Source organism: Phoca vitulina, unplaced genomic scaffold (assembly GCF_004348235.1).
Source record: "Phoca vitulina isolate PV1807 unplaced genomic scaffold, GSC_HSeal_1.0 scaffold37, whole genome shotgun sequence".
In the NCBI taxonomy this organism is placed as follows: Eukaryota; Metazoa; Chordata; class Mammalia; order Carnivora; family Phocidae; genus Phoca; species Phoca vitulina.
In genome coordinates, this window is record NW_022589740.1 from 3,983,842 (window position 1) to 4,008,933 (window position 25,092).

Consider the following 25,092-nt stretch of genomic DNA (forward strand, 5'->3'; position numbering starts at 1 on the left):
GTGGGTCGGTGGAGCCGCCTTCGGTAATGACCTCAGCTCCGTCTTCCGGATCACTTGCCGCGGCTTCGCCTTGCACTTTTACGCCCCGGACATGGCTTCCTTCCTTAAACCTCAGGAGCCCATCTCTGCTAGCTTCAGACTTTGCTTCTGCAGCTTCCTCCCCTCTCTCCGCCTTCACGGAATTGAAGAGAGTCAGGGTCTCGCTCTGGGTTAGGCTGTGGCTAAAGGGAATGTCATGGCTGGCTTGACCTTTTATCCACCAAACGTTCTCCACATCAGCAATAAGGCTGCTTCACCTTCCTATCATTCAAGTGTTCACTGAGGTGGCCCTTTTAATTTCCTTCAGGAGCTTTTCCTTCGCATTCACAACTTGGCTAACTGGCACAAGAGGCCTTAGCTTTCCACATGCCTTCCTCACTAAGCTTTAATCATGTCTAGCTTTTGATGGAAAGTGAGAGGCGTGTGGCTTCTCCTTTCAGGTGAACACAGAGGCCACCGCAGGGTTACTGACTGACGTGATTTCGATATCGCTGTGTCTTGGGAATGAAGAGGTGAGGGAGGAAGACAGGGCACTGGCCAGTCAGTGCCGCAGACAGCACGGGCACAGCACTGCCCCCTGAACTCACCATGGTCTCTGAGCGCAGTCCGTGGCACCTCAAAACAATCACATTAGGAACATCCAAGATCACTGGTCACAGATCACCATGACCAATAGTGATCATGACAAAGCTTGAAATACTAATTATCAAAATGTGACAGACGTGAAATGCACAAGTGCTACTGAAAAAAGGACACCAACAGATGTGTTCAACACAGGGTTGCACAAACCCGCAATCTGTAGTAACAGGATCTGTGAAGTGCAACAAGTTATGCCTGTATGTACATGTATTCAGCCTTAAAAAGTAGGAAATTCTGAAATATGCTACAATATGGATGAACCTTGAGGACATTATGCTGGATATAAGCCAGTCACAAGTTAAACACTGTATGATTCCACTTACATGAAATATAACTGTATACTCAGAAAATGATTAGAATGGTAAAAATGTTATATGTGTTTTACCACAATTAAAAAAAAAATGGAAATAAAGTTTACTCATAGGATCTTTCTAAAATATTATCATTCCAGAAAGTACTGATGCACATTGTTAGTGTTTTTGTATCATTAGAGATAGGTGTTAAACTGATTTAGAATAAAGTTAATACGACCTCTAAAAAGAGTTTCTGAGACAAGAATCCACATTATCAAGTCTGTTTTGGAAAAAAAATCTGCTATCAATGCAAAGGATGGATTTCTGTAGGTAGGAGAAAGACTAGAGGAAGAGAATGAGTTAGTAAAGTAGCTTTTCCAGTAGGCAAGGAGAGGCCCTAAAGGCCCCTACTAAGACAAGGAGAGTGAAACAGAGAGAGGCAAACTCTAGAGACACTGAAGAGCTATCAGTCAATATAGTACAACTTGATTACCAAACAAATATAAGAAGTAAGGAAATAAAGATTCCAAGGTTTCAACCTCCTGCAACTATAGGAAAGATCATGGTAACTGCAAAAAATGTTAGAAAAGCAACAGCATGTTTGGCTTCCTTGGAAGGGAGATGATGAGTTAGGCTGAGACATGATGAATCTGAGGCTACCTGCAGAGCCATCTAAATGGAGCTGTCCTGGCTCAAGAAAGTAGTACTAAATTAAAGAAACAGATCTGGGTCTCATCCACATATACTCAATAATTAAAGCCAGGCAGAATATGGAGAAGGGAACTCAGAACAAACCCTGGGGAACATTAAAGCATTACTGTCGGTACTGTAATTTCTGGTGCTGATTTTATCCTAATGATATCTTTATGAAGTAGAAAGCATTAACTCTATTTTTCAGATGAGTAAAATAAAACTAAAAAAAAGAAAGCAACATGATTAATCCTGAAAGCTAAGGAAAGCCACAGAAAATTTTTACATAGGAAAATAGCAATTAAATTTTGTATTAAAAATTCACTTAGGGGAAAACCATAAAATATGTTTTAAGACAGTATTACAATAATCCAGGAGAAAAGAGACAAAACCCAAAGTAAAGTAGTGTTGCTGGGGATTGGGAAGAAATAGACATGAGAGATATACACAAGGTTGAATAAGTAGAATATATAGAAGGCAGAATACACTGGACATGATACAGATTGGCTACTGAAGTTACTGAGCAGGAAGAGTAAATAAACTCAAGTAAATGGTGGTACCATTTACAAAAAAAAGGAACTGGCCATAGGCTTCCCCAGGATTAAGTTACTTAAAAATCAGAACATAATTTTCCGTATTTTTACACCTAATAAAAAATTCCCCACTTCTAACTTTTATTATTAATTAGTTATTTATTTATTTTGGAGAGAGAGAGTTCATGAGCAAGGAGAGGGGAGGAGCAGAGGGAGTAGGAGAGACAATCTTAAGCGGGCTCCACACCTAGCGCAGAGACTGACATGAAGGTTGATCTCACAACCCTGAGATCATGACCCTGAGCTGAAATCAAGAGTTGGCCGCTTAACCAACTGAGCCACCTAGGCGGCCCCCCCACCCCGACTTCTAACTTAAACTGTAAGTTATTAGGTAGAACCTAAAATATATTCACAATAATGTTACTAACTTTCTTACCTGTTAAATCTCTCCAATCCAGAATGCTCTTCCCTGGTATGTTTTGTTTCCTAGTCTGAGATCTTTTCAAATGTCATCTTCTCAGTGAAGACCCCGATCACTTTATTTCAAGCTGTGTCCCCACTCCCTAATCCAATTCCCTACTTTATTTTTCTCCATAGAAACGTTATCACCTAATTTGTAATGTATTTTCCTTATTTATCACCATCTACTAGAAGAGCGCAAGCTCTATGAGTAGGGTGTATCATCTGGTTTTTCTTCCTTTACCCACTGTTGTATTCCCAGTATATACAACAGTTCTGGAGCATCAAAAAATTCAAAATTTAAATGAAAAGATGGATGGATAAAGAGTGTTCCTGAAAGATGTAGTATCCTTATCACCAGGCCTTTATATTTTAAAAAGTTTTTTTGTTTACATTATCACACATTCAGAAAGCCTTCAGTCTGATAAGAACACTGTGACTTTCTGATTTGAGCAGAGATTTTAACACTTCTATAATTCTTTGCATTCCGGGTGCTAGTGCTAGAAGTGTGGCCAACAGGGGAGTAGCTTTCAGCGCCCAGAATTTATACAATAACATCACTATCAATCTTATTATTAGTAAGTGCTCATGCAATTATGATGTAAGCTAATGGACACAAAATACGTAAAGTTCAATACATACCGACATTTATAGAATGTATACATATTGAAATCAAACTACACAATGTAATTGTTTTGCGAAGATCAAAGGGACTCAAAAATGTTAGGATAACTAACATACTTGTCAAGTTTGCAAACTGAATTTGTAACAAGGTACATTGTTAGAAATAACACTCTAAATCTATAGAGCCTTAAGGGGGAAAAAAGCAGTTAAAGTTTATTTTCCAGAAAACACTAAAAATTTATTAGCAAAAAGGAAGTAACAAATGTTGAAGGAAACTTTCACACCTCTAATTCAGACCTTTTCTCCTCTAAATGTGATGTAATTTCAGTAAATGTTTCTGTCCCTTAAATGTTTCAGGATTTTTCAATGGGTAAGCTGTGTTGAGATTAGAAACTGCTAACCTCAATGAGCTATTATCACCTACGTGCTTCCCATCTGACACTACTTCATTAACAGTCAGCTAGTAAGAAGTCTCAAAACTAATAAACTTATGTTGAGGGTAAGGAAAAGGAAACGAGAGGTGTGAGGTTTCTGGGGTTTTTTTAAGATTTTATTTATTCATTTGAGAGAGAGTGAGTGAGCACGAGCGCATAGGGGGTGGAGAGACAGAGGGAGAGGGGGAAGCAGGCTCCCCGAGGAGACGGAGCCAGATACTGGGCTCCTTCCCAGGACCCTGGGATCATGACCTGAGCCGAAGGCAGATGCTTAACCAACTGAGCCACCCAGGCATCCCAAGAGGTTTGAGTTTTGATAGTTGTTCTGTAGTGTTGTTTTTTTTTTCCCCTGAAAAGATAATCTCTGTATCTTTAACATTTGATCATTAAATGTACTGAATTTTAGTATAACTTTCTTTTTTTTTTTTTAGAACTTTGTCCTCTTACTAGTAAAGCTGGTGTCTGGCAAAAGAGGGGGTTGACAGAGTGGAAAGACAGAATAAAAGAAAAAAGTCTCTACTCTTAACAAAGTATACATTAGGACATATTCGTTGAAATTATTTTCATTATGATAAAATTAAATATGATTTGCAGTTTCAAGATCTACTACACTCATATTTAAATATAAACAAATCAACACACTCTAAAGCTATACACAAGTTATTTCTAATTTATTCTGCCAGAGTTTCCTCCATAAATTTCAATGCAAGTTCCAAAATATGAAAGAAAAAGCCAAGACAGACCTTTAGTGGACAACTCTGTCCAATGGTCTGTGTAGCTAACACGAAGGGATGTTTTAATATAGAATGAAATGTACAAAAAGATCAAAACAATTGAAACAGTAATCAAAGAGTAAATGACCCTTGAGGCATCGTCACGTGGTAAGACTGCCACCATTGTTGAAGGCTGACTCCCAACATGAACAGGAAGGACGCTGGAAACACCACTATGTGGAAACTATGGAAGATCACAGGGACATCCAACCTGTTCTCAGGTGGAGCATAATGGAAAATGATATGCAGTCTAAGGTTAAGATGCTGTCACATAATACAGGGAAGTTGAGATACTCCAGAAAAACTCATGCGATGAACTCATAAAATTTAAAGAAGAGAAATAAGAGACAACAGTGTTTCTATAATTGAGAAGAGTACGACTAACTACTGGCCTCAATTACACTGCTTCTATTCTTCACAACTATTACGTATATAAACCACTCCAGATCATTTCTCCTGTTTTTGATTCACTACTCCTCAAAAAAACCCCAAAGCAGTAGATGACTAGATGGGCATAAATAGGGCTGAGGCAGTGAAGTACTGGTGGTTAAGAGCATGCACTTGGAAGCTACAGCACTTCTGCCTGAATCGTGGCCATGCCACTTACCAGTGAGTGACCACTGCTAAGTCAGCTGGCCTCTCTGTGCTGCAGTACCTCACTACCTCCTAGGGTTGTTACCAAGATTAAATGAGGTTGAAAAGATGCTCAGAACAGTGTCCTGACCTAAGTGCTTACAATGGCACAGATGACAATGACAATGCATTTATCGTTTTTTTAAACATTAACATTAAACATTTTTTTAAACTCTCCTCAAACCCATATATGAACCACTTTCCCAGTTTTAAAAACATGAACTCCTATAATCCTCCAAACAATTGAAGAAAAAATATTTTTATTCCCATTTTACAAACAGATTCTACAGAAAAACTAAAAACCTAAGCAGGCTAAGTAATCCAACTAGACAGCAGTCCAGCACTAAAATACACAACAGGCTGATTCTAATGTGCTCTGCTCTACAAAACTGTTTCCCTCTAAGATACTGTTTGATTTTTATGTAGCAGTTACTAGAAGTTAAACTGGGAAAGAAGTACATTATCAAGTCAAATATTAAAAATTAAGTCATTTAACATATACTATACATATAAAATATGATTTACATATTAAATCACTTCTTATATACTTACGTATATAAAATCACTTAAAATATTAGAAATGAAGTAAAAATTCGGTGAAGGAAAAGGTATATTAATAATAGCATTAAGAACAGCAGCTGTCGGGGAAATCGGAGGGCGAGAAGAACCATGAGAGACGATGGACTCTGAAAAACAAACTGAGGGTTCTAGAGGGGAGGGGGGTGGGAGGATGGGTTAGCCTGGTGATGGGTATTGAGGAGGGCACGTTCTGCATGGAGCACTGGGTGTTATCCACAAACAATGAATCATGGAACACTATATCTAAAACTAATGATGTAATGTATGGGGATTAACATAACAATAAAAAAATTAAAAAAAAAAAAAAAGAACAGCAGCTGTCCTTCATTAATTTTCCCACATACTAAGCAGTTATCTAAACATTTAATGTGCATGATCTCATTTAATCCGATGAAATAATTACTACTGCTACCTCATTCCACAGATGAAGACACTGAGGTTTTGGAGGTATTAAATAACTTGACAGAAGTTATCCGGCTGGGAAGAGAAGAGTGGACATTCAATGCCAGGTCTACATGAGGCCAAAGCCTAGCCCTTTAGCTAAGGCAACACTCTACTCATGCCATACGAAGGGAACACACATTCTACTGAGTCACACACTGAAACCTGTGATCGTCAATACACTGGACGAAAGCCCAAAGTTTTAAGAAATACAACGTATTTTCTGTAGCTCTCTAGTCCAACATACAGTCAAACACAGCAAAGTTCATGCACAGTCAGCACTACTACTTAGTTAAGGGGCATCCTCTGAAGTCTTAAAATCAGAAGGTAGAAACTCTTAAAATTCTCTGCAACACAAAAAGTGAGCCTCAAAACACTATTCCAAATCGCTGTAAACATGAAATCATGTTAGTGACTTGAAATAATGGAAATGGTATTTTTCACTGCATCAAGAGATATTATCTCCCCATCCTGCCTACCTATACTAGTATAAATTAATCAAGTATTTTCAGGAGCATGTCTAAATAGAGCAATAAAATGGGTTCAAATATGCAATGTACAAGGTAATTAAAGACACTGATTACAATAGTTCCTCAAAAGGCTCACAAAATTATCGCTTAGAATGAAAAAACAAGTTTTATATTATCCACAAAACTGAATTTAAAATTTCTAAATACATACTATCAAAATGTCCATAACATTTGAAACAGTACAATTTATATATTGAAAGGTTTTTTGCATTAAAGATTTCTATTGATTGAAAAAATCAAATTAGTACAAAAGATTTCCAAAATTCAACTTACATCTCAACTAATACTAGATCACAAAAACAAGTGGCTTACGGCATCAAAAAAATCTAGATAGTTCCTTAAAATTTATGATAAGGGGATCGGAGTTACATTCTACATGGCCTACATTAGCTTTTCGCAAAGTGTTTTCTCAAGAATTTCGACAAGTATTAAACAACTTTCATAACACAATTTTTAAAAAAACATTTTGGCTTTTTGTTATACATTTTTCAAATAGTTTTTTTTTTTTAATCACATTGAATATAGTGTATGCAAATCAAAAATTCTGGAAAATTCAAGAGTTGAAAAAAGATGAAAAATCACTATAGTTTTACCATTCAAGAGCAATTACTATAAATATACATTACTCTTTTTTTTTTTTTAAGATAATTTCTGTTGTTTTCTTTTGCAAAGTTGTTGTGGTCATATTACATATATAATTTTGTGAGACTCGTTTCTTCACTTGGCATTTTAATATGATCAAGTTCTCAAGTTTGTAAATTTTTTAAAGTATATTTAATGACTGCATATTATTTGAGAATATACCACAGTTAACTTTCATACTGAAATTCTCGATTATCACACGTTTTTGTATATCTACTACCAGAAGCGTCTAAGAACATATTTTAACATTCCTCTGCTAGCAGAGTAATAATTTAAAAAAAAAAAAAAAAAAAAAGACTTTTTACATACTGAGGCGCCAGGGTGGCTCAGTCGGTTAAGCAGCCGGCTCTTGATTTTGGCTCAGGTCATGATCCTAGGGTCCTGGGATAGAGCTCCATGTTGGGCTCCATGCTCAGTGGGGAGTCTTCTTTAGGATTCTCTCTCTCCCTCTCCCCCTCCCTCAGCTCACATGCACGCATGTGTTCTCTCTAAAATAAATCTTTAAAAAGTTTCTAATTCTAAAAAAAAAAAATTTTTACATATTAAAATGTATAGGTTTCTAAAAAATTTGTATTTAATGTTTTGTTTTGACTTACTGGTGTTTAGTTTGAGTTACTAATTAAGTTTCTCTTGTATTTGTTACTTATATTTCCTCTTATGAGATCGCTTTTACCTATTTACCTTTTGAAATCTTTGTGTTTCTTAGCAATTTATGCCTCCTTAAAATACATTTTATTAAAAAATTACCTAAAATATAATATTTTATAAAATATAAAAATAGTAAGCCTGGGTCCTATTTACTGAAAAAAGTTTCCCCAGTTTGTTACCTGCCTTTTTAATGTTGTTCTTTCTTCCTGTTAATTTTCAGAAATGTAAACTTTCATATATTGAAATCTACTTTCCCTCTAACTTCTTATATACCTAATAAACTCTGGCCATCTCCTACCATCTAGAAATGTGATAAAAATTCATTTATATAGTCATCCAGCTTTAATGGTTTGATGTTTCTTTAAAAAAAAAAAAAAAAAGAGGGGGCACCTAGGTGGCTCAGTTGGTTAAGCATCTGCCTTTGGCTCAGGTCATGATCTCAGGGGTCCTGGGATCGAGCCCCACATCAGGCTCTCTGCTCAGCTCAGTGGGGAGTCTGCTTCTCCCTCTGCCCCCCTTCACCCCTGCTAATGCTCACTCGCTCTCTCTCATTAAATAAATAAAATCTTTAAAAAAAAAAAAAGAGGATATGCTTTAAAATTGGTATGTTCTTTTATTTCAAAAGTAAGGCAAAAAAATTAAGGAAAAGAATGCAAAATATACAGAACAACATAGTTTGAAGATCAAAGTCCATGTTCCTTCAAGTTCTATCCAAGAGGTAACCGCTGTTTGGGGTACACATTTTTTTCTATGCACATACAAAAATATACAGGAAAAAGTGCCTGTAACTTTCCTGACATTTCCTCTCTTCCCCTCATGATATTTTAGTTCCTCCTTAATAATGCTAGAGTGTATTAGTAGTGACCCTCAACGTCCAAGAAGGGATACAGTACATTCACCTAAGATTCTCAGACTTTTTTTTAGCAACAGAATTCTTTACTCAATTAATGACAGTTCAAAGACTTGGTAATTTCTGAAATACTATTTTTAAAGTACCGGCTTGTCTTTATTTTATTCACTTCACACAATGCAAAACTGGAATGTTTTTATGAATACAAAGTAAGCAAACCAATTATTAAAAGAATGAAAGACAACAAACTTACTTGGGATACACTGGTTCATAAAGGTACTTGTCCCCTCTTGTAGATGTAATATGAAAAAACAAGATGTAGCCATATGCAGTCTGAAAGATAAATTTTATTTGCCATGAATTAAAGGGTAAGGCTATGACTAACACCTTAAATTTTATTTTTATATATTCTTACTTTGAAAACACTTCACTCATGGGAATCCTCTTTCGAAAAGCTACAATCTAATTATACAATTAAAAAATGACTTCGTTTTAATATAACCCATCTTGTTTAATATAACCCACGAAAGGAGATTTTATATTTTGATATTTCATAATGTCATTAAATCAATAGTTCATAATAGATTGTAGACATTAATACTCTAAAATAATTATAGTATTCAATAGCAGATGATTATTTTACAAAATATACATAACTTTTTGAACTGTGCAATATGGCAAATAATTTTTTCTAATTTTTCAAAGCAACAATGTCACCAAGTAGTAGTAATACTATGATAAAGTTCTTGACTGTATTCAAAGTTCACACAATATAACTTCAGAATAACATATTTATATATTTCAAAATCAATCAACTGGCCTATTTACTATAAAATATACTGAGACACAAAAGAAAAACAGAACCTTCATTTCCAAATTTGATCATCAGTTATTTTTAGTTAACAAAATACTTTTAAAATACAAATTGTATTGAAACATTTCATAATCATGGCACATATCTGTGATATCTGTGAAGCTCAACCACTTTATATTTATAGAAATATACAAAATACTATATTTAGCTGTTTCTAACCATTTTTAGGCCTGAGTGGCAGCTGTTTGGCCCAAACTACTATATATTAATACTGAACTCTTATTTTAGAAGCAGGTGGGCTTTACCCAAAATACAAAGAAAACTGAAAAAAATTATTCAAGGTTTCAAATTTCTTTCCAGTACTTGCTTCTGTTCTTCACTTAAAGGAATGCCAGAGGAAAAACAGTTTCTTCAGCAGCCAGGTGTTTTGCTTAAGCTATAAACTCTACTATTTCATAATGTATTCCAAAATTCTACCTCAATATATTGGGACACAAAACACAAGAGGCTAAGATCATCATTCTAATTCCTCAGGTGCAATTTTACCTTCCTCAAATGTGGCGAATCTGGGATCAAAGGAAAACAGATTCAAATCAAACCATATCAGACATCATAACCCCTACACAGATTAGTGACTTTGAAATTTGTAAACTGTACTATTACCTCATATGGGTTAGAAAAGTAAGATAATACGGTCTGGCATTTACATGAATAGCATACAAATGTTGTCTGGAAAATCAGCCACTCAAGGTCAAAAGTTCAACATTTCAGAATATCAAATGCTAATAATATACTCATAATTTTAACAAGTGCTTAAAGGACTACTATGTCAGAGAAAATACACCATCATTTTGTACCAGCATTTAGAAATTTTATATATATGGTATACTATACAAAATTACAAATAATGGCTTGATTTACTATTCCGGTATTTTGTATCAATCTTTACTATGATCTGTAGCTTCACATGTATATAAATGCTATATACTTCCAGATCTCACTGACCTTTTCCTAAACAATCCTGCCTTTGAACAAGTCCCACCTCTGAACAATTTTAAAAGTTTTGGTAATAAATGATCATCCTAAAAAGTAGCATCTTTGTTGTTAACTATACCAAAACTGTTACTATGCAGTGTTATGATGGCTTTTCTCTTTCCACCACCAAAATACTGCAAATAAGCATACAACGACTGCTTAATCTATAGGCAACAGTCCCAATACCTTCTTCTAATACACATATACACTGTCTCTTGCTCTCTCTCTCTCTCTCTTGCTCTCTCTCTCTCTCACAAACACACACATACAATAATTTTTCTAAGAAAATAAAAAGACAAAATAAAGAACCTCTGAGTTTTCTTTCCTCGTATCATTCCATATCTCAATTTTTTTTTTCTTCCTCCAAGTCTTATTCTACTGGATTCTGTGGTTGTAATTACAAAGGCCTAACAATTTTTGTAAGCAACTTGAATAACAAGTCCTCATGTCTCTTTCTTTTGTATATCCATGAATAAGGGTCACAGACACATAAGAATAAAGGCTATCAAGAGGATAAGAGAAATCACTACTTAAATGGAGAATGGAACAGACTTGTCTCTAGTAACACCACTTAGCAGAAAAAGAACTTTCTAGAAACAATTTTAAAGGATATTAATAACACATTAAAAATTCAGTCAGAGAGGTATGAATATTCAGTCAGAGAAATATCTTTTTTTTTCAATTGCAAATTGCAAATAGAGATTTGAAAAACCATGCAAACTACCTCAGATAACTCCATAGTTTAAAAAGAAGAGTTTGAAATCTGGAGGTGGTAGTAGTTGTTGATGGCATCAATATTAACTGCTTGTTTGTATTCTGCTTTGGTGGGCATTTGGGAAGTTTCCCCTTGCTACTCAAAATTAAATATATTTTAAAAATTATTTTATGACTGATGCATAACATATATAAAAGCAATTTTCTGTAAACAGGAAGAATTTAAATCCAGCTGTGTCATGATGCAAATCAACTGTTACATAAAACTAATGCTTCACCTGAAGGAAGCAATCCCAGTACCTTCCTCTACCATTATCTAATCAAGGTTCCCACTGGACATGAATTCACCACATACTTCAGAATTCAAGTCATTGTGCATTTCCTCCTTAGGACATGCCGTTTTTAACATGAAGGAGATTCATGCATCTGGGCTCCAATAACCTGATTGATGCAACACAAAGATTTCTGTAGTAATTAAAAGATAAGGATTTGATGATTTAGAGATGCATCTTCTATCCTAATACACTGTCATGTTAGGCTTCAAATAAGGCCGAAATAACAGATTAGCACTATTTAATTCTTTACACTGGTTTGTAAATGGTGTTTACTGTTTTTAGCTTTATTTCTTTATTATACATGTTCGAATACATAAAATTAATCACACAAATCCTACCATGAAGATAATTACCTACCATTTCTGTATACTCTTTTAGGCTCTACACATTCAGATACATGAATATATTTAAATGGGAAATGATAAAAACAGCTATAAATCACACACACACTCAAAAATAAATGATGAATCTTTTGACATGAATACGTATCAAAAATTACCATTTCTAACACTTACTACCACACTTTTATACCAGAGCACTAATTTAAAGGGAGGGGGGAAGCTTCTGTTTCCAACCAAGATGATGGATTAAGGTGAAGCCAATTTATGCTCCCATTTGAAAACAAAACAAAACAAAACAAAAACCTGGATAAAAACCTGAGAACAATGGTTTTCAAAACACCAACATGAAGCAATGAGGTCAGTGATCCCTGAGAGATGAGACATTGATATGAGTCCTATAATTGCCCCAGCTTACTACCTTGGGAAGGTTTCCAGGTCACAGCACTGAAAAGAGGAACTAAGGCAGAGCCTGGTGGACTCCCCAACCTATGGAGATGAAGCTGAGAGCCCAAGAATAATAAGGGAGCTACAATTCATACAAAAAGTACCAGAGAGGAGAGAGCTGCACACAGAAAAAAATCCAAGAGTACCATACACACACATATGAGGAAACTATTCAAGGCAGGAGAGAAGCCAAACCAAAAGGATTAATTAGTAAAGAGAATAGTGCTCCAACAGTCCTGAGAACAGTGCCTGTCCCACAGTCAGACTGAAGAACTGGTAATTCACAGGGAATTAGTAAGAATGCTCAGAAAAGTAGTCCTCAGGTATTCCTGGGGTAATCCTAGAAAGGTATGGCCTGAGTAGTGGGGAATAATTAGCTTTACTGAGTGCTGTTCAAAACCCACATTACAAAGCATAAAATAAGACATGAACATATCATACTGTCTCCAAGTAATCATCACTTCATCCCGGAACAAAACTCAAGCTTTATAGGACCACAAAAATATCCAGCACACAACAAAGTAAAGTAACAATGTCTGGCATCCAATCACAGATCACCACATACGCAGATAAGCAGGAAAACATGAGACACAATGAGGAGAAAAATCAACCAATCAAGAATGATCCCGAACTCAATTAAATGTTAGAACACAAATGGGTTTCAAAACAGTTATAACCATATTCCACATGTTCAAAAGGTTAGGGAATATAGAAAACCCAAACCATTTTTGAGAGGTAAAAATTAAAATATGAGATTAAAAATATAGTGGATATGACTAATGGCGGATTAAATACTGCAAAAGAAAAATTCACCGGTCATAAAAGCATAGCAGTAAAGATTATCCAAATGAAACAGCACCCCCCCCCCCAAAAAAAATAAAGCTGAAAGAGCACTGGTGAGTTGTGGGACAACTTCAAGTCGCCTAATATACATATAAAGAGTCCCCAAGGGTGGAGGCAGAAGTCAGAAAAAGCAGTTGTATTAAATTTAATCCAAATTTCATTTGTTTCAGTTAAACTTCTTTAAAAGTTAATTGACTTTTCAAACAAGAATAAGAGCAATATATGTTGTGGTTTTACCATATGTAAAAATAAAATGGGTATAATATATGTTCCTTGACCCCAGAATTAAATTAGAAATCAGTAACAAACTTCTGGAAAACTCTCAAATATTTTGAAACTAAATAATATGCTTCTAAATAATTCATGGATCAAAGAAGACATCAAAAGGAAATTGAAAAAAATACAGTATTCTAAAATTTGTGGGATGTTGCTACAGCAGTACTTAAGGGGAAATTTTAGAGCTTTAAAGAGCTGTATTAGAAAAAAAGAAAAATCCCAAATCCATGACATTAGCTTTTACCTTAAACTAGAAACAGATGAGCAAATGAAACCCAAAGTAAGCAAACTAAGAAGAGGAAATAGCAGAGGTCAGAGTGGAAATCAATGAAACACAAAACAAAAATAAAATCAGTGAAACCAAATTCTGGTTTTTGTTTTTTGTTTTTTTAATAAGATCATTAAAATTGATACACCTCTACTCAAACTGACTGGGGGGCGGGGGGACGGGATAATCACTAGCAGAAATGAGAGAGGTGACATCACTACAGATTCTAGAGGTATTAAAAGAATAATGAGGGAGTATAATGAATAACCATGACAAAAAGTTTACAACTTGAATGAAAAGGACAAATTCCTTGAAAGACAGAAACTGCCAATCCAAGTACCTTAAAAAGCCTACTGCGTCTATTCAAGAAACTTAAATTTCAACTAAAATCCTTTCCACAAGAAAACTCTATGCTCAGATGGTATCACTGGTAATTCTACCAAATATTTAAGAAAGAAATATGAATTCAACACAAATTCTTCTAGAAAACCATTGAGGAGGGGACACTTCCCATCTCATTTTATGAGGCCAGCATTACCCTCAAACCAAAACCAAAGACATTATAAGAAAATGAACTACAGACCAGCATCTCTTATCAACAGATATAAAACTTCTAAACAAAATTTTATCACAGAAAATTTAATAATATATTATCAGGAAAATACATCATAAGTAAAAGGGGTTTATTCAGAAATGCAGGGTTGGTTTAACATTTTAAAAAAATCAATAAATATATTTCACCATATTAATAAATCAAAAAAGAAAAACAATATGATAGTCTCAATAAATGCAGAGAAAGCACTGAACATCCTATAAAGCATTCCTGATTAAAAACTGTCAGCAAATTAGCAAGAGAGGAAAAACTTCCACAACCTGATAAAGGGGATCTGCAAAACACCTAGAACATCATTCTTAATAGTGAAAAACCGAATCCTTTTCTTCTGTTCAACATTGTACTGGACAAGATAACCAGTAAAATCAGGCATGAAAAAGAAATAAAAGGTATCTAAGTTAAAAAGGAAAAATGAAAACTATCCTTTGCCATCGTCATCTATGCAGAAAATCTGATGGACTCTACCAAAAATGTACCAGAGTGAGTTTAGCATTGACTGCAATACACAAGATCAATACAGAAAAATCAACTGCATTTCTATATACATAAAGAACCAGAAAATTAACATGTTGTTTTCAATAGAATCAAAAATAGGAACTACTTAAGAAGAAATCTAGCAAAAGGTATGAAATAGCTGTACACTGATAATAAAACACTTAAGTTAAAAATATCTAAATAAATGAAGAGATTTATCTTTTAATAGGTCAAAAGGTTCAATAATGCTAAGATGATAACTCTCCCCAAATGGATCCACAGAGTCAATGCAATCTCAATCAAAATCTCAGCAGGCACTTTCATCAAAACTGACAAGGTTAGGGCACCTGGGTGGCTCAGTCAGTTAAGTGTCTGACCCTTGGTTTCACTCAGGTCATGATCTCGGGGTCCTGGGATCAAGCCCCGTGTCAGGCTCCATGCTCAGCGCATAGTCTGTCACTCTTCCTCTGCTCCTCCCCCTGCTCTCTCTCCCTCTCTGGAATGAATAAAATCTTAAAAGCAAACAAACAAAAAAGAAACCCTCTTTAAAAAAACTAACAAGGTTACTCTAAAATTCATATGGAAATAAAACATCCTAAAACAGTGAAAACTACTTTGAAAACAAAGAAATTGGAAAACTGACATTGTGATTTCAAAATTATTACAAAGCTAATCAAAATGATGCTGTATTAACATAAAGACAGGCAAATAAACACATCACAGAAGCAAATACAGACAAAAACACAGATATATGTGGACAACTGATTTTTACAAAGATGCAAAGAAATATAGTGTAGAAGCAATAACCTTTTCAACAAACTGCCAAAATTGAACTTGGATCCATACCTTGCAACATATGCAAAAATTAACTCAAGATATATCACAGACCTAAATATAAAAACCTAAATAATAAAACCTCTACAAGATGGGGGGCCTGGGCAGCTTAGGTGGTTAGGTGTCTGACTCGATTTCAGCTCGGGTCATGATCTTAGGCTCATGGGACCAAGCCCCACTTTGGGCTTTGTACTCAGCAGAGATGCTTGGGATTCTCTCTCTCCCTCCCCCTCTGCTCCTCCCCGCACTGTCTCTCTCTAAAAATAAATAAATCTTAAAAACGTACGTATATATTAAAATTTCTAGAAGATATAAAAAAATATGAAGCATAAAATAAATTGATGAATTGGACTTCATCAAAATTAAGTACTTCATTCAAAAAACAATGTTAGGAGAGTGAAAAGACAAGTCACCTATTAGGAGAAATTCTTTATAAAGTATATATGTAATACAGGACTTATATCCAAAATACATTAAGAACTCTAGGACTCTGACAATAAGAAAGCAAAGAACCCAATGAATAAAATGAGCAAATGATCTGAGCACACACTTTACCACAAAAGACATACAAGGCAAATAAACAAAAAGATGTTCAAAATCATTTTTCATTAGAGAAATACAAATTAAAACTATAATGAGATACAACTATACATCTATCAGAATGGCTAAATTAAAAAATCATACCATACCATATGTTGGCAAAGGGGAAAGAGGACTCTCATGCACTGCTGGTAAGAATATAAAATGATACAACTACTTCAGAAAAAAGCTTGGCATTTCCTTAGAAAGTTTAACATTCACTTACCTCATGATTTAGCTATTTCACGCTTGAGTACTAACCCGACATAAAAGGAAATATATGTCCATATAAACATCTTACGTATATTAATGCTCATTAGCATTTTGCTTGGAATAGCCAAAAACTGAAAACAACTCAAAAGCCCACCAAGAGATGAATGGTCAAACCAGCTGCAGTCCCTCAGTAAGATAGAACACTAATCTGCAGTGACAGAAAGCAAATGAGTGGTTGAAGGGAGATGGATCACGGGGGGGGGGGGGGGGGGGGGAGGTACAAAGAAACGTGTAGGGATGATGGATAGTTCATCACTATCTTGACTGTAGTCATGGTTTCAAATGTTATCAAATTGTACACTTAAAACATGTATTTACTGTATCAATTGTACCTCCATAAAGCAAAGCTGGAAAAAGAAATGGAAGTGATGGTTGGACTTGGAGCAGCACCTTCTGCTCTCTGGAAAAGCTTCTACCATCACATACAAAGCCCCATCTAGCCTACTGGAGAATAAGGGGTCACAAAGAAAATCAAGGTGGACATCTCCCGCCAACTAGCAGACAGGGACTGAAAGCATCTGGATCATTAAGCACCAGGGGACTACTGGTGAGACCAGGAGAACTTCTTAACCAAACCCAGAGCAAGTCACAGAATAAGAGTAAACAAATGGTTGTTTTAAACCAAGATTTGAGATAATGGTTCAATAAATACTACATATGAAAAATAATCCTAACAAAAATAGTGTAATTTAGAGAAAGGCTAAGAACCTCAAGTTATGGAAATGAAAACAAAATTCAGAGAGATCCAGGAGAATTGCACAATAATCACTTCCAAAACAGAGTCTGGTCAAACCAAAATGAAAGGGAAAAAATGAGATGAACAGGGACTGTGTCCAGGACTGTGAGCCTCTGCAACTTCGCACCCCACTCTGTCGGAGTACTGCGCTTTCGGCTGTTAATCTGGTGACTCAATACAGTCACACGCTGGAAGGGAAAAAAAAAATCACAACAACACAAGAGGAATTCTAAATTAAACTGTCTTTCCCTTATTCACAAATAAGTTACATTCTAATTCATGTTACACTCACTTTCAGGTTCCTATACACTTCCATTTAGCTAGGTGTGAGAGGAATAGTCAAGGTAGCAGGAGAAAACAGACTTGGAATGGCAGGTTGGGGCCAGATCACAGGAGGTCCTGAGTACTAGGCTAAGCATTTGGAACACACTTTGAATCCAAAGGAAAGCCACTGAAAGGTCTGGAAATAAGAGTAAGAGCTCTGATTTAGAAATAGCTATACATAAGGTGCACTCTGAGTGGAGAAAAAAGAAGAGCTAAAAGTTTTTAGCTGTAGGCAATCTAGAAAAGATATAAGAAGACTTGCACTGAGGTTATGGCAGTGAGAAGAACAGAAGAGCATGGCAGTAAACTAGAGACAGGACTTGGCACTTATACTGGTGATCAGATGGGAATGCAGAATCAAAGGACTCCAGTGTTTTTTCCTATTATAAGTAAAATTGCAATAAAAATACTTACACATATGCCTAAAGACATTGGGCTACTATCTGTCGTACTGTCAAACGAGACAGTACTTAAAATTCATTTTAATGCTCCTTGTGCCTGGCTATCTACTGTCTAAAACTGAGGAAAATTTTAGGGATAATTATGGCCTGAAATCATGTCTACAAAAATGGTATTTTACTTCTGAAATTCAGAGAAAACTCTCCCCAAAAACACTATATACCAATTCTTAAAATGGTAAGGGATTTTCTCTCCCACACCCCATTAAAAAACAGTCAGTGAGATTTCTTTTTAAGGCACCAGCTGATAAGGAGGTGACTATGGTTCTGTTGGTGATACAGAAATAGAATTTTGTATTAACTGACGAGTGAGAGCACACAATGACAATACTTGAGTGGGGAAGGTCAGGCAGTAAAGAAAGTACACAGGGTGGCTGCTTTGGTCCTGACTTAATTTGCAGAGAGTTATGTCATATTGCTCTACAGATCACGCAATTGTATATCCTTCCCCACACCTTCTATCAATGACATTTTGTAAAAGCAAGTTTCAAAGTATCTCCTAGGTTCAGCTTCATTCCACAATAGGTAGTAGGATTAAACAACCAGGCTAATAGTGAAAGGCAGTAAAGCAGAATTAAGACTTTGGAACTCTAGAACCAGGCTGCATATGATCTTAGGTACACAGTATCTCTGTAATCTTGGGCAGGTTACTTAATCTTTCTTAGTTACCTCAACTATATGATGGGGAAAAATAATCTACCTTTAGAGCACTGTTATGAAGAACTAATTTTAATACAAATAAAGCATTTATAATAGTGCCTAGCACATATTAGACACACCCAAAATCTGCTACCATAAGAACTCTGAATCTTCAATAGTTAATTTATAATCAATGTATTTCATCTTAAGAGGCTAAGAAAATGAGTAATGCATTTGAGGAAAAGGACCATCAAAACCAGTAAAGCTTCAGAATCCAAAGTCTGGTTACTAGAAAGTTCACTTACCCAATACCCATTCCATGATAGCATACAATTCTTTAACATTTTTTTAAAAATTTGAGAGAGAGAGAGCACGCACAGGCACGCACTCAGGGGGAGGGGCAGAGGGAGAGGGGGAGAATCTCAAGCAGGCTCTCTGTTGAGCGTGGAGGCCGAGGAGAGGGCTCAATCCCACAACCCTGAGATCATGACCTGAGCCGAAATCAAGAGTCAGATGCTTAACCAACTAAGACACCCATGCGCCCCTAACATTATTTTCAAATGCACCTTGATAGATTATCTTTTAGTACAAATGGTTATTTGCAAAGAAGAGTGACTGCCTTACTGAACAGATTACAAAAATATCAGTGGCCTTTCTAAACTAGTACCATATGACTGAAGGTTCTCCATCTGTTTCAGCCTACATTACAATGTAAGAAATGAAAATTAAGGGGCACCTGGGTGGCCCAGCGTGGAGCCTGCCTGAGATTCTCTCTCTCTCCCCCTCTGCCCCTCCTCCCCCCAGCTCGCCCTGTCTCTCTTAAAAAAAAAAAAAGAAGAAGAAGAAGAAGAGAAAATTAAAAATAATCTCTTTTGCAGGCAGAGGCAAACAAAAAAGTTGGACAATATAAATGGTTTAACTTCTGGATCCTGTTAAGAAAGAAAGACTGAGCCCACATTCTTAATCTCTCCTCCTCCTTTCAGAGTACAATTGCCAAAGCGTGTCTTGGATGAGTATGGAGATGTCCAGGTCACCAAGATCTCTTGAGTTCTTGTGGGAGAGAATATATGCTAAGGGACCAGGCAGAGGGAAAGCTTTGCTATGCTTTACTCCTTGAGGCACTGGGCAAAGATCTGGGATTTCAAAGTTCTCTAAGTAACTTAATTTGCAGAACCCCATGGTTACTCCCCTGAAAAGGCTGAATGTGACTGATCCTGGAAGTGGACACAGCGCTGTCCACATAACCCTAATGACTTCAAGAGGCTTCGAGTAGAGGCTGTAATGGTGAACTGAACTGCTCCCACACCTCCTGGTCTGAAAAAGCCATTCACTTTTCCCCCACACCCAGAGACCACCTGAGAGTAGAGGAGACTCATCCTAAGCCTCGACGGAGGACAACAGTTTATAAGATTGTCTGCCTCTGCAAACTGCTGTTTTAGCCAATATCTGCGGGTGGGCATTGTCAGAGAGACCTATATGAAAGCCTGACCTCTATGGGTGGCTGATGGAACACAAGAAAGAAAATACCATTTATACAAGAAGCTCTGTAACAAATGAAACAGCTAAAATATATGGATCCTACTAATAAGCCACACAGATGAGAGAGAAGAATGCAAGCGAACTGTGGGGAAAAAATTAAGGACTCTCAGGAGGTACTACGAGAACATAAACAAGACTTTTCAGAGCTAAACATTTCCTTCTAGAAAAATCAGACAAATATAAAGAATAAATGATAAAGAATAATCCTTTATGGGAGCTGAACCTTTTACTCCAGAAGATCACAGGGAAACACTTTCATGATACAAAACATGAAGAGATAAAATCACCACTGAAAGATAAGAGGCGTGAAGAACAAACTCAAACTGATATTTATTTAGAGAATAATAAAAGAAAATTTCCCTAGCTGTAGAAACACTACAACTGAGATTCAGGTTTAATATGAAGGTGGAGGGGAGGGGGACAGAGGGAGACAGTTTAATGGAAAAGGATATATATCTAGAGATAACAAGCAGAAACAACTAAATTTTAATCATAAAGAGAAAAATCATACAGAGAAAAAGATGATGAGGTTGCCTACAAAGGAGGGAGAATAGATTATCACTAGATTTCTCACCAGTAACACCAGAAACCAGAAGACATTGAAACAATAGCTCATGGCTAGAAAAAAAGAATCCTAAATCTAAGAATCCTACAGCTAGACAGGATATCCTTTACTGTGGTTAAAGAGTGAAATGTTCAGATACTATTTATTTCATTTAATGTATGAATGCCTACCATGTGCAGAAGAAACCCTCTTGGAACCTGGAGCTACAGTGAAGAGAACAAGCAAACTGACATGGAATATTCTAGGTTAAAAAAATGGACAAACACAGGCCCTGCAAAGGGCCAATTCATACATCAAGAGATGATGAACCTCACTAGCAATGAAACAAATGGAATTAGATGACAAGACCATTTTTCATCAATCTAGTTTAGACATAAATGCAGGAAAACAGGAATCTTATGAACACTTAGGAGTAACTCTGGAATGGATACAACTTTGCTGAAAAATAACTTGGCAACATTTATTAAAAAGAATAAAGATATATCCTTTGACAACTACTACATAGGGGAAATAGCCCTAAAGAAATAAAGGTACCAATACAAAAAGGATGTATGTACAATGTTTACTGTAGCACTGCTTGTAGTTGCCAAAAGTCCATCAAAAAAGAATGGTAAAGTAAATAAGAAACTTCCGAACTGTGAAATAAGAACAGTCATAATATACTAAGTGAAAAAAAATCAAATTACAAAGTAATGTGTAAATTAAGATCCCAGTTTTGGGTGTAAATTATGAATTGTCTTATACCTATTCATCAATTTAAAAATCCACTCATCTGTAAGTTACAATCCTTTGCAGACATTCAAAATCACATTACAGAAAAATGCTGAAGCAAGACAATGTTCATGATATAGTATGTCAAAAAAGCAGATTACAAAACTATATGATTGCTTTGTATAAAGAATATCTTAGACAATCCTCCATTTATGAAACACAGATTTATCAAATATGCTCATCAATAAGTGACATTAGCAGTCACTTACAGAAATATCACTTTGTATTTAAAGATAAATAGACTTCAATAGCTTTCAAATTCTAAGTGCTATTAAGTATGAGTATCTGCAAATATCCATAAAAAGATATACGGTTATAAATAAAAATTAATGATTATCTGTGAATAGTGGAATTATTGGTGATTCTTTTGTGTTTCTCAGGTTTTCTTCATCAGACATGTATCACCCTTATAACTTAAAAATTAAAACTTTAGGGACGCCTGGGTGGCTCAGTCACTTAAGCATCTGACTTCAGCTCAGGTCACGATCCCAGAGTCCTGGGATTGAGCCGCATATCGGGCTCCCTGCTCATGGGGGAGCCTGCTCCCCCTGCTTGTGCATGTTCTCTCGCTCTCTCTCCCCTCAAATAAAATCTTTTAAAAAAAAATTAAAACTTTAAAAAAATCCAATTCTTGAAACTATAAAACTCCTAGAAGATAACAGAAAATCTAGATGACCTTGGGTTTGGCAATAACGTTTAGATACAACACCAAAGGAATGATACACAAGAAAGAAGAGATAAGCTAGACTTCATTAAAGTTAAAAATGTGTGCTCTACCAAAAACCAGTCCAAAGAATAGAAAGACAAGCCACAAACTGGAAGAAAGTACTTACAAAAGACATACGTGAGAAAGGACTGATATCCAAAATAAAGAACTCAAAAAGTTCAAGAATAAGAAAACCACTCAATTAAAAACTGGACCAAACACCTTAACAAACACCTCATCAAAATACATAGATGGCAAATAAGCATATGAAAAGATGCTCCACATCATAATATCCATGAGGAAAAAGCAAATTAAAACAATGAAATATCATCATAGGCCTATTAGAATAGCCAAAATCCAAAACATTTAATAACACCTAATGCTGATAAAGATGTGGAGCAACAGGGACTCTCACTCATTGCAGACAGGAGTACAAAATGGTAAAGCCACCATGTAGGATAGTTTGGCAGTATCTTTCAAAACTAAACATAGTCTTACCATACAATCCAGCAAACGCACTTCTTGGTATTTACCCAAAGGAGCTGAAAATGTATATCCACACAAAAACCTGCAAACAGATGTTACAGCTGCTTATTCATAACTGCCAAAACTTGGATGCAACCACGATGTTCTTCAGTAGGTGAATGGATAAAAAAAACTGTGGTACATCCAAACAATAACATATTCAGTGCTAAAAAGAAATGACCTATCACGCCATGAAGACATGGAGGAACCTTAAATGCATATTACCAAGTGAAAGAAGCCAATCTGAAAAGGCTACATACTGTATGAATCCAACTACAGAACATTCTGGAAAAGGCAAAATTAGGAAGACAATGAAAAAGATCAGTACTTGCAAAAAGTTACTGGAAAAGGGATTACAGGTAGAGCAGGGGATTTTTGAAGCAATGAAACTACTCTGTATCTACACTGGTGGATATGTCATTATATTTGTCCAAACCCACAGAACAAGAGTGCACCATAACGTACACTATGGATTCTAGGTGATAATGGTGTGTGAATGTAGGTTCGTCAATTGTAACAAATGTACCAGGGATGTTGATAATAGAGAAGGTTATGCATGTGTTGGGGCTTCGAAGAGATATAAAGAAAATCTCTATGCTTTCCCCTCAGTTTTGCTGTGAACCTAAAAATACTCTAAAAATTAAAGTTTATTTTTCATAAACTCCACTTATGATCCTTTATGTATTTTAAAATTCATGAGCTAAAACATTAATTCATGTCTTAAATTATACAAATAGAGATGATAAATCACTTGGATCAGGTCAGGATTTACTCAGTATATTAATACAAGCCACACTATAATAGTTAAAATTATATTCATCGTGACATCTCCACAAAGTTGTAGATAAAGACTATAAAACAGGCGCCTGGCTGGCTCAGTCAGTGGCATATGCAATTCTTGATCTTGGGGTTGTGAGTTCGAGCCCCACACTGGGTGTAGAGATTACTTAAAAATAAAATCTTAAGGGAAAAAAAGCTATAAACAATAACTATGTGAAATAAAAACTAGATTCTCAACAGCCAAAAAAGTAGGTGGCTTTATTGTCTCTTCTGTATATGCATTTTATCTCTACAAATTGAAGACCAGAATAATTTCTTCTAACTTCTTTGTTTTCTTAATACTTAGTACAGTGCAAAAGATTAATAAATTAATGTGAAATTATTTCTGCTCTAAAAACAAAGCTAACAATTTTCTCTTTACCAGGATATAGGGGCTGTCCCTAGTTATCTGTTCCCGGCCCGGGGGTAATGAGGGCGGGGAACAGTGGCCCAGAGGGTAAGAGCTCCATAATGCTGATGTTTGGGGGTACAGGCTATGTACTGCTTGGTCTGCATGTGAAAGGCACACTAACAGGTGAATCCTTATTGCTATCTCTAGAAATTGCCTGGCCTTGGGAAGGGCAGCCTCTCCAGGGTCCAAAAGGCCTCAAGATATCAAAGCATCATATATACAGAAAAATAAAAGGGAATAATTAATACAGAGAGAAAACAAATTCTCATAAATTTTACTGCTAAAAAATTCTAAATATAATGGTAATGAAAACTGAGCACAATTTTCTTTGTAATACATATCCACTAAAGAGAAAGAAATTCTTTTTATGGGGTAACATTTTTGCTTAACTGGGGTTTAAAGTTAGTGTTCCCTCTCACCTTAATGCTGGCCTGTAATGAGATCTTACTCTATTTAAAATGTCTTTTCACATAAGTAGTGCCAAATACTGATACGAATCCATGAGCAAATGATTTTAACTGAATATAATCATCAACTGGTAGGTAAGTATACAAGTCTACTAGATTCTTCTCCTGATGTTTGCTTTTTAACATGTCATTATGTGGTAGATTAATCACTTCCAACTGAGAGCTGGGTGAAAGCACTCCTCATTTGCACAATTAAATGGATTATGAAATACAGACATCTCCTTTGCAATTGCATCAAGTTCTGAAATATGCTACTGGAACTGGGTATGAGCTCAGAAAATATATCTACTGCTAATTTTTGTTGGAAAACAGATCTTACTGTTTAATTTTTGACACCAGGGAAAACACAAAAAGCAGCCTGGCAATACCTGTGAAACAAACCCAGACAGACAATATGAGGACACAAAAGAGTATGACAGTAGTTGTCACCAAAATGACTTGACAACATATAAATCTTACATTTAAGCACTGTTTTGACTGA

General features: G+C 35.7%; 1 protein-coding gene across 1 annotated transcript in view; it reads right to left on the minus strand.

Annotated features, from left to right (window-relative positions):
- Nucleotides 1-25,092, minus strand: part of RIC1 (RIC1 homolog, RAB6A GEF complex partner 1) — a 163,879-nt gene that overhangs the window by 79,028 nt on the left and 59,759 nt on the right. Inside the window, exon 3 of the mRNA XM_032427481.1 lies at nucleotides 9,061-9,194. Within this exon, the coding sequence (XP_032283372.1) occupies nucleotides 9,061-9,194 (134 nt within the window). The remainder of the gene's footprint in view (nucleotides 1-9,060; nucleotides 9,195-25,092) is intronic.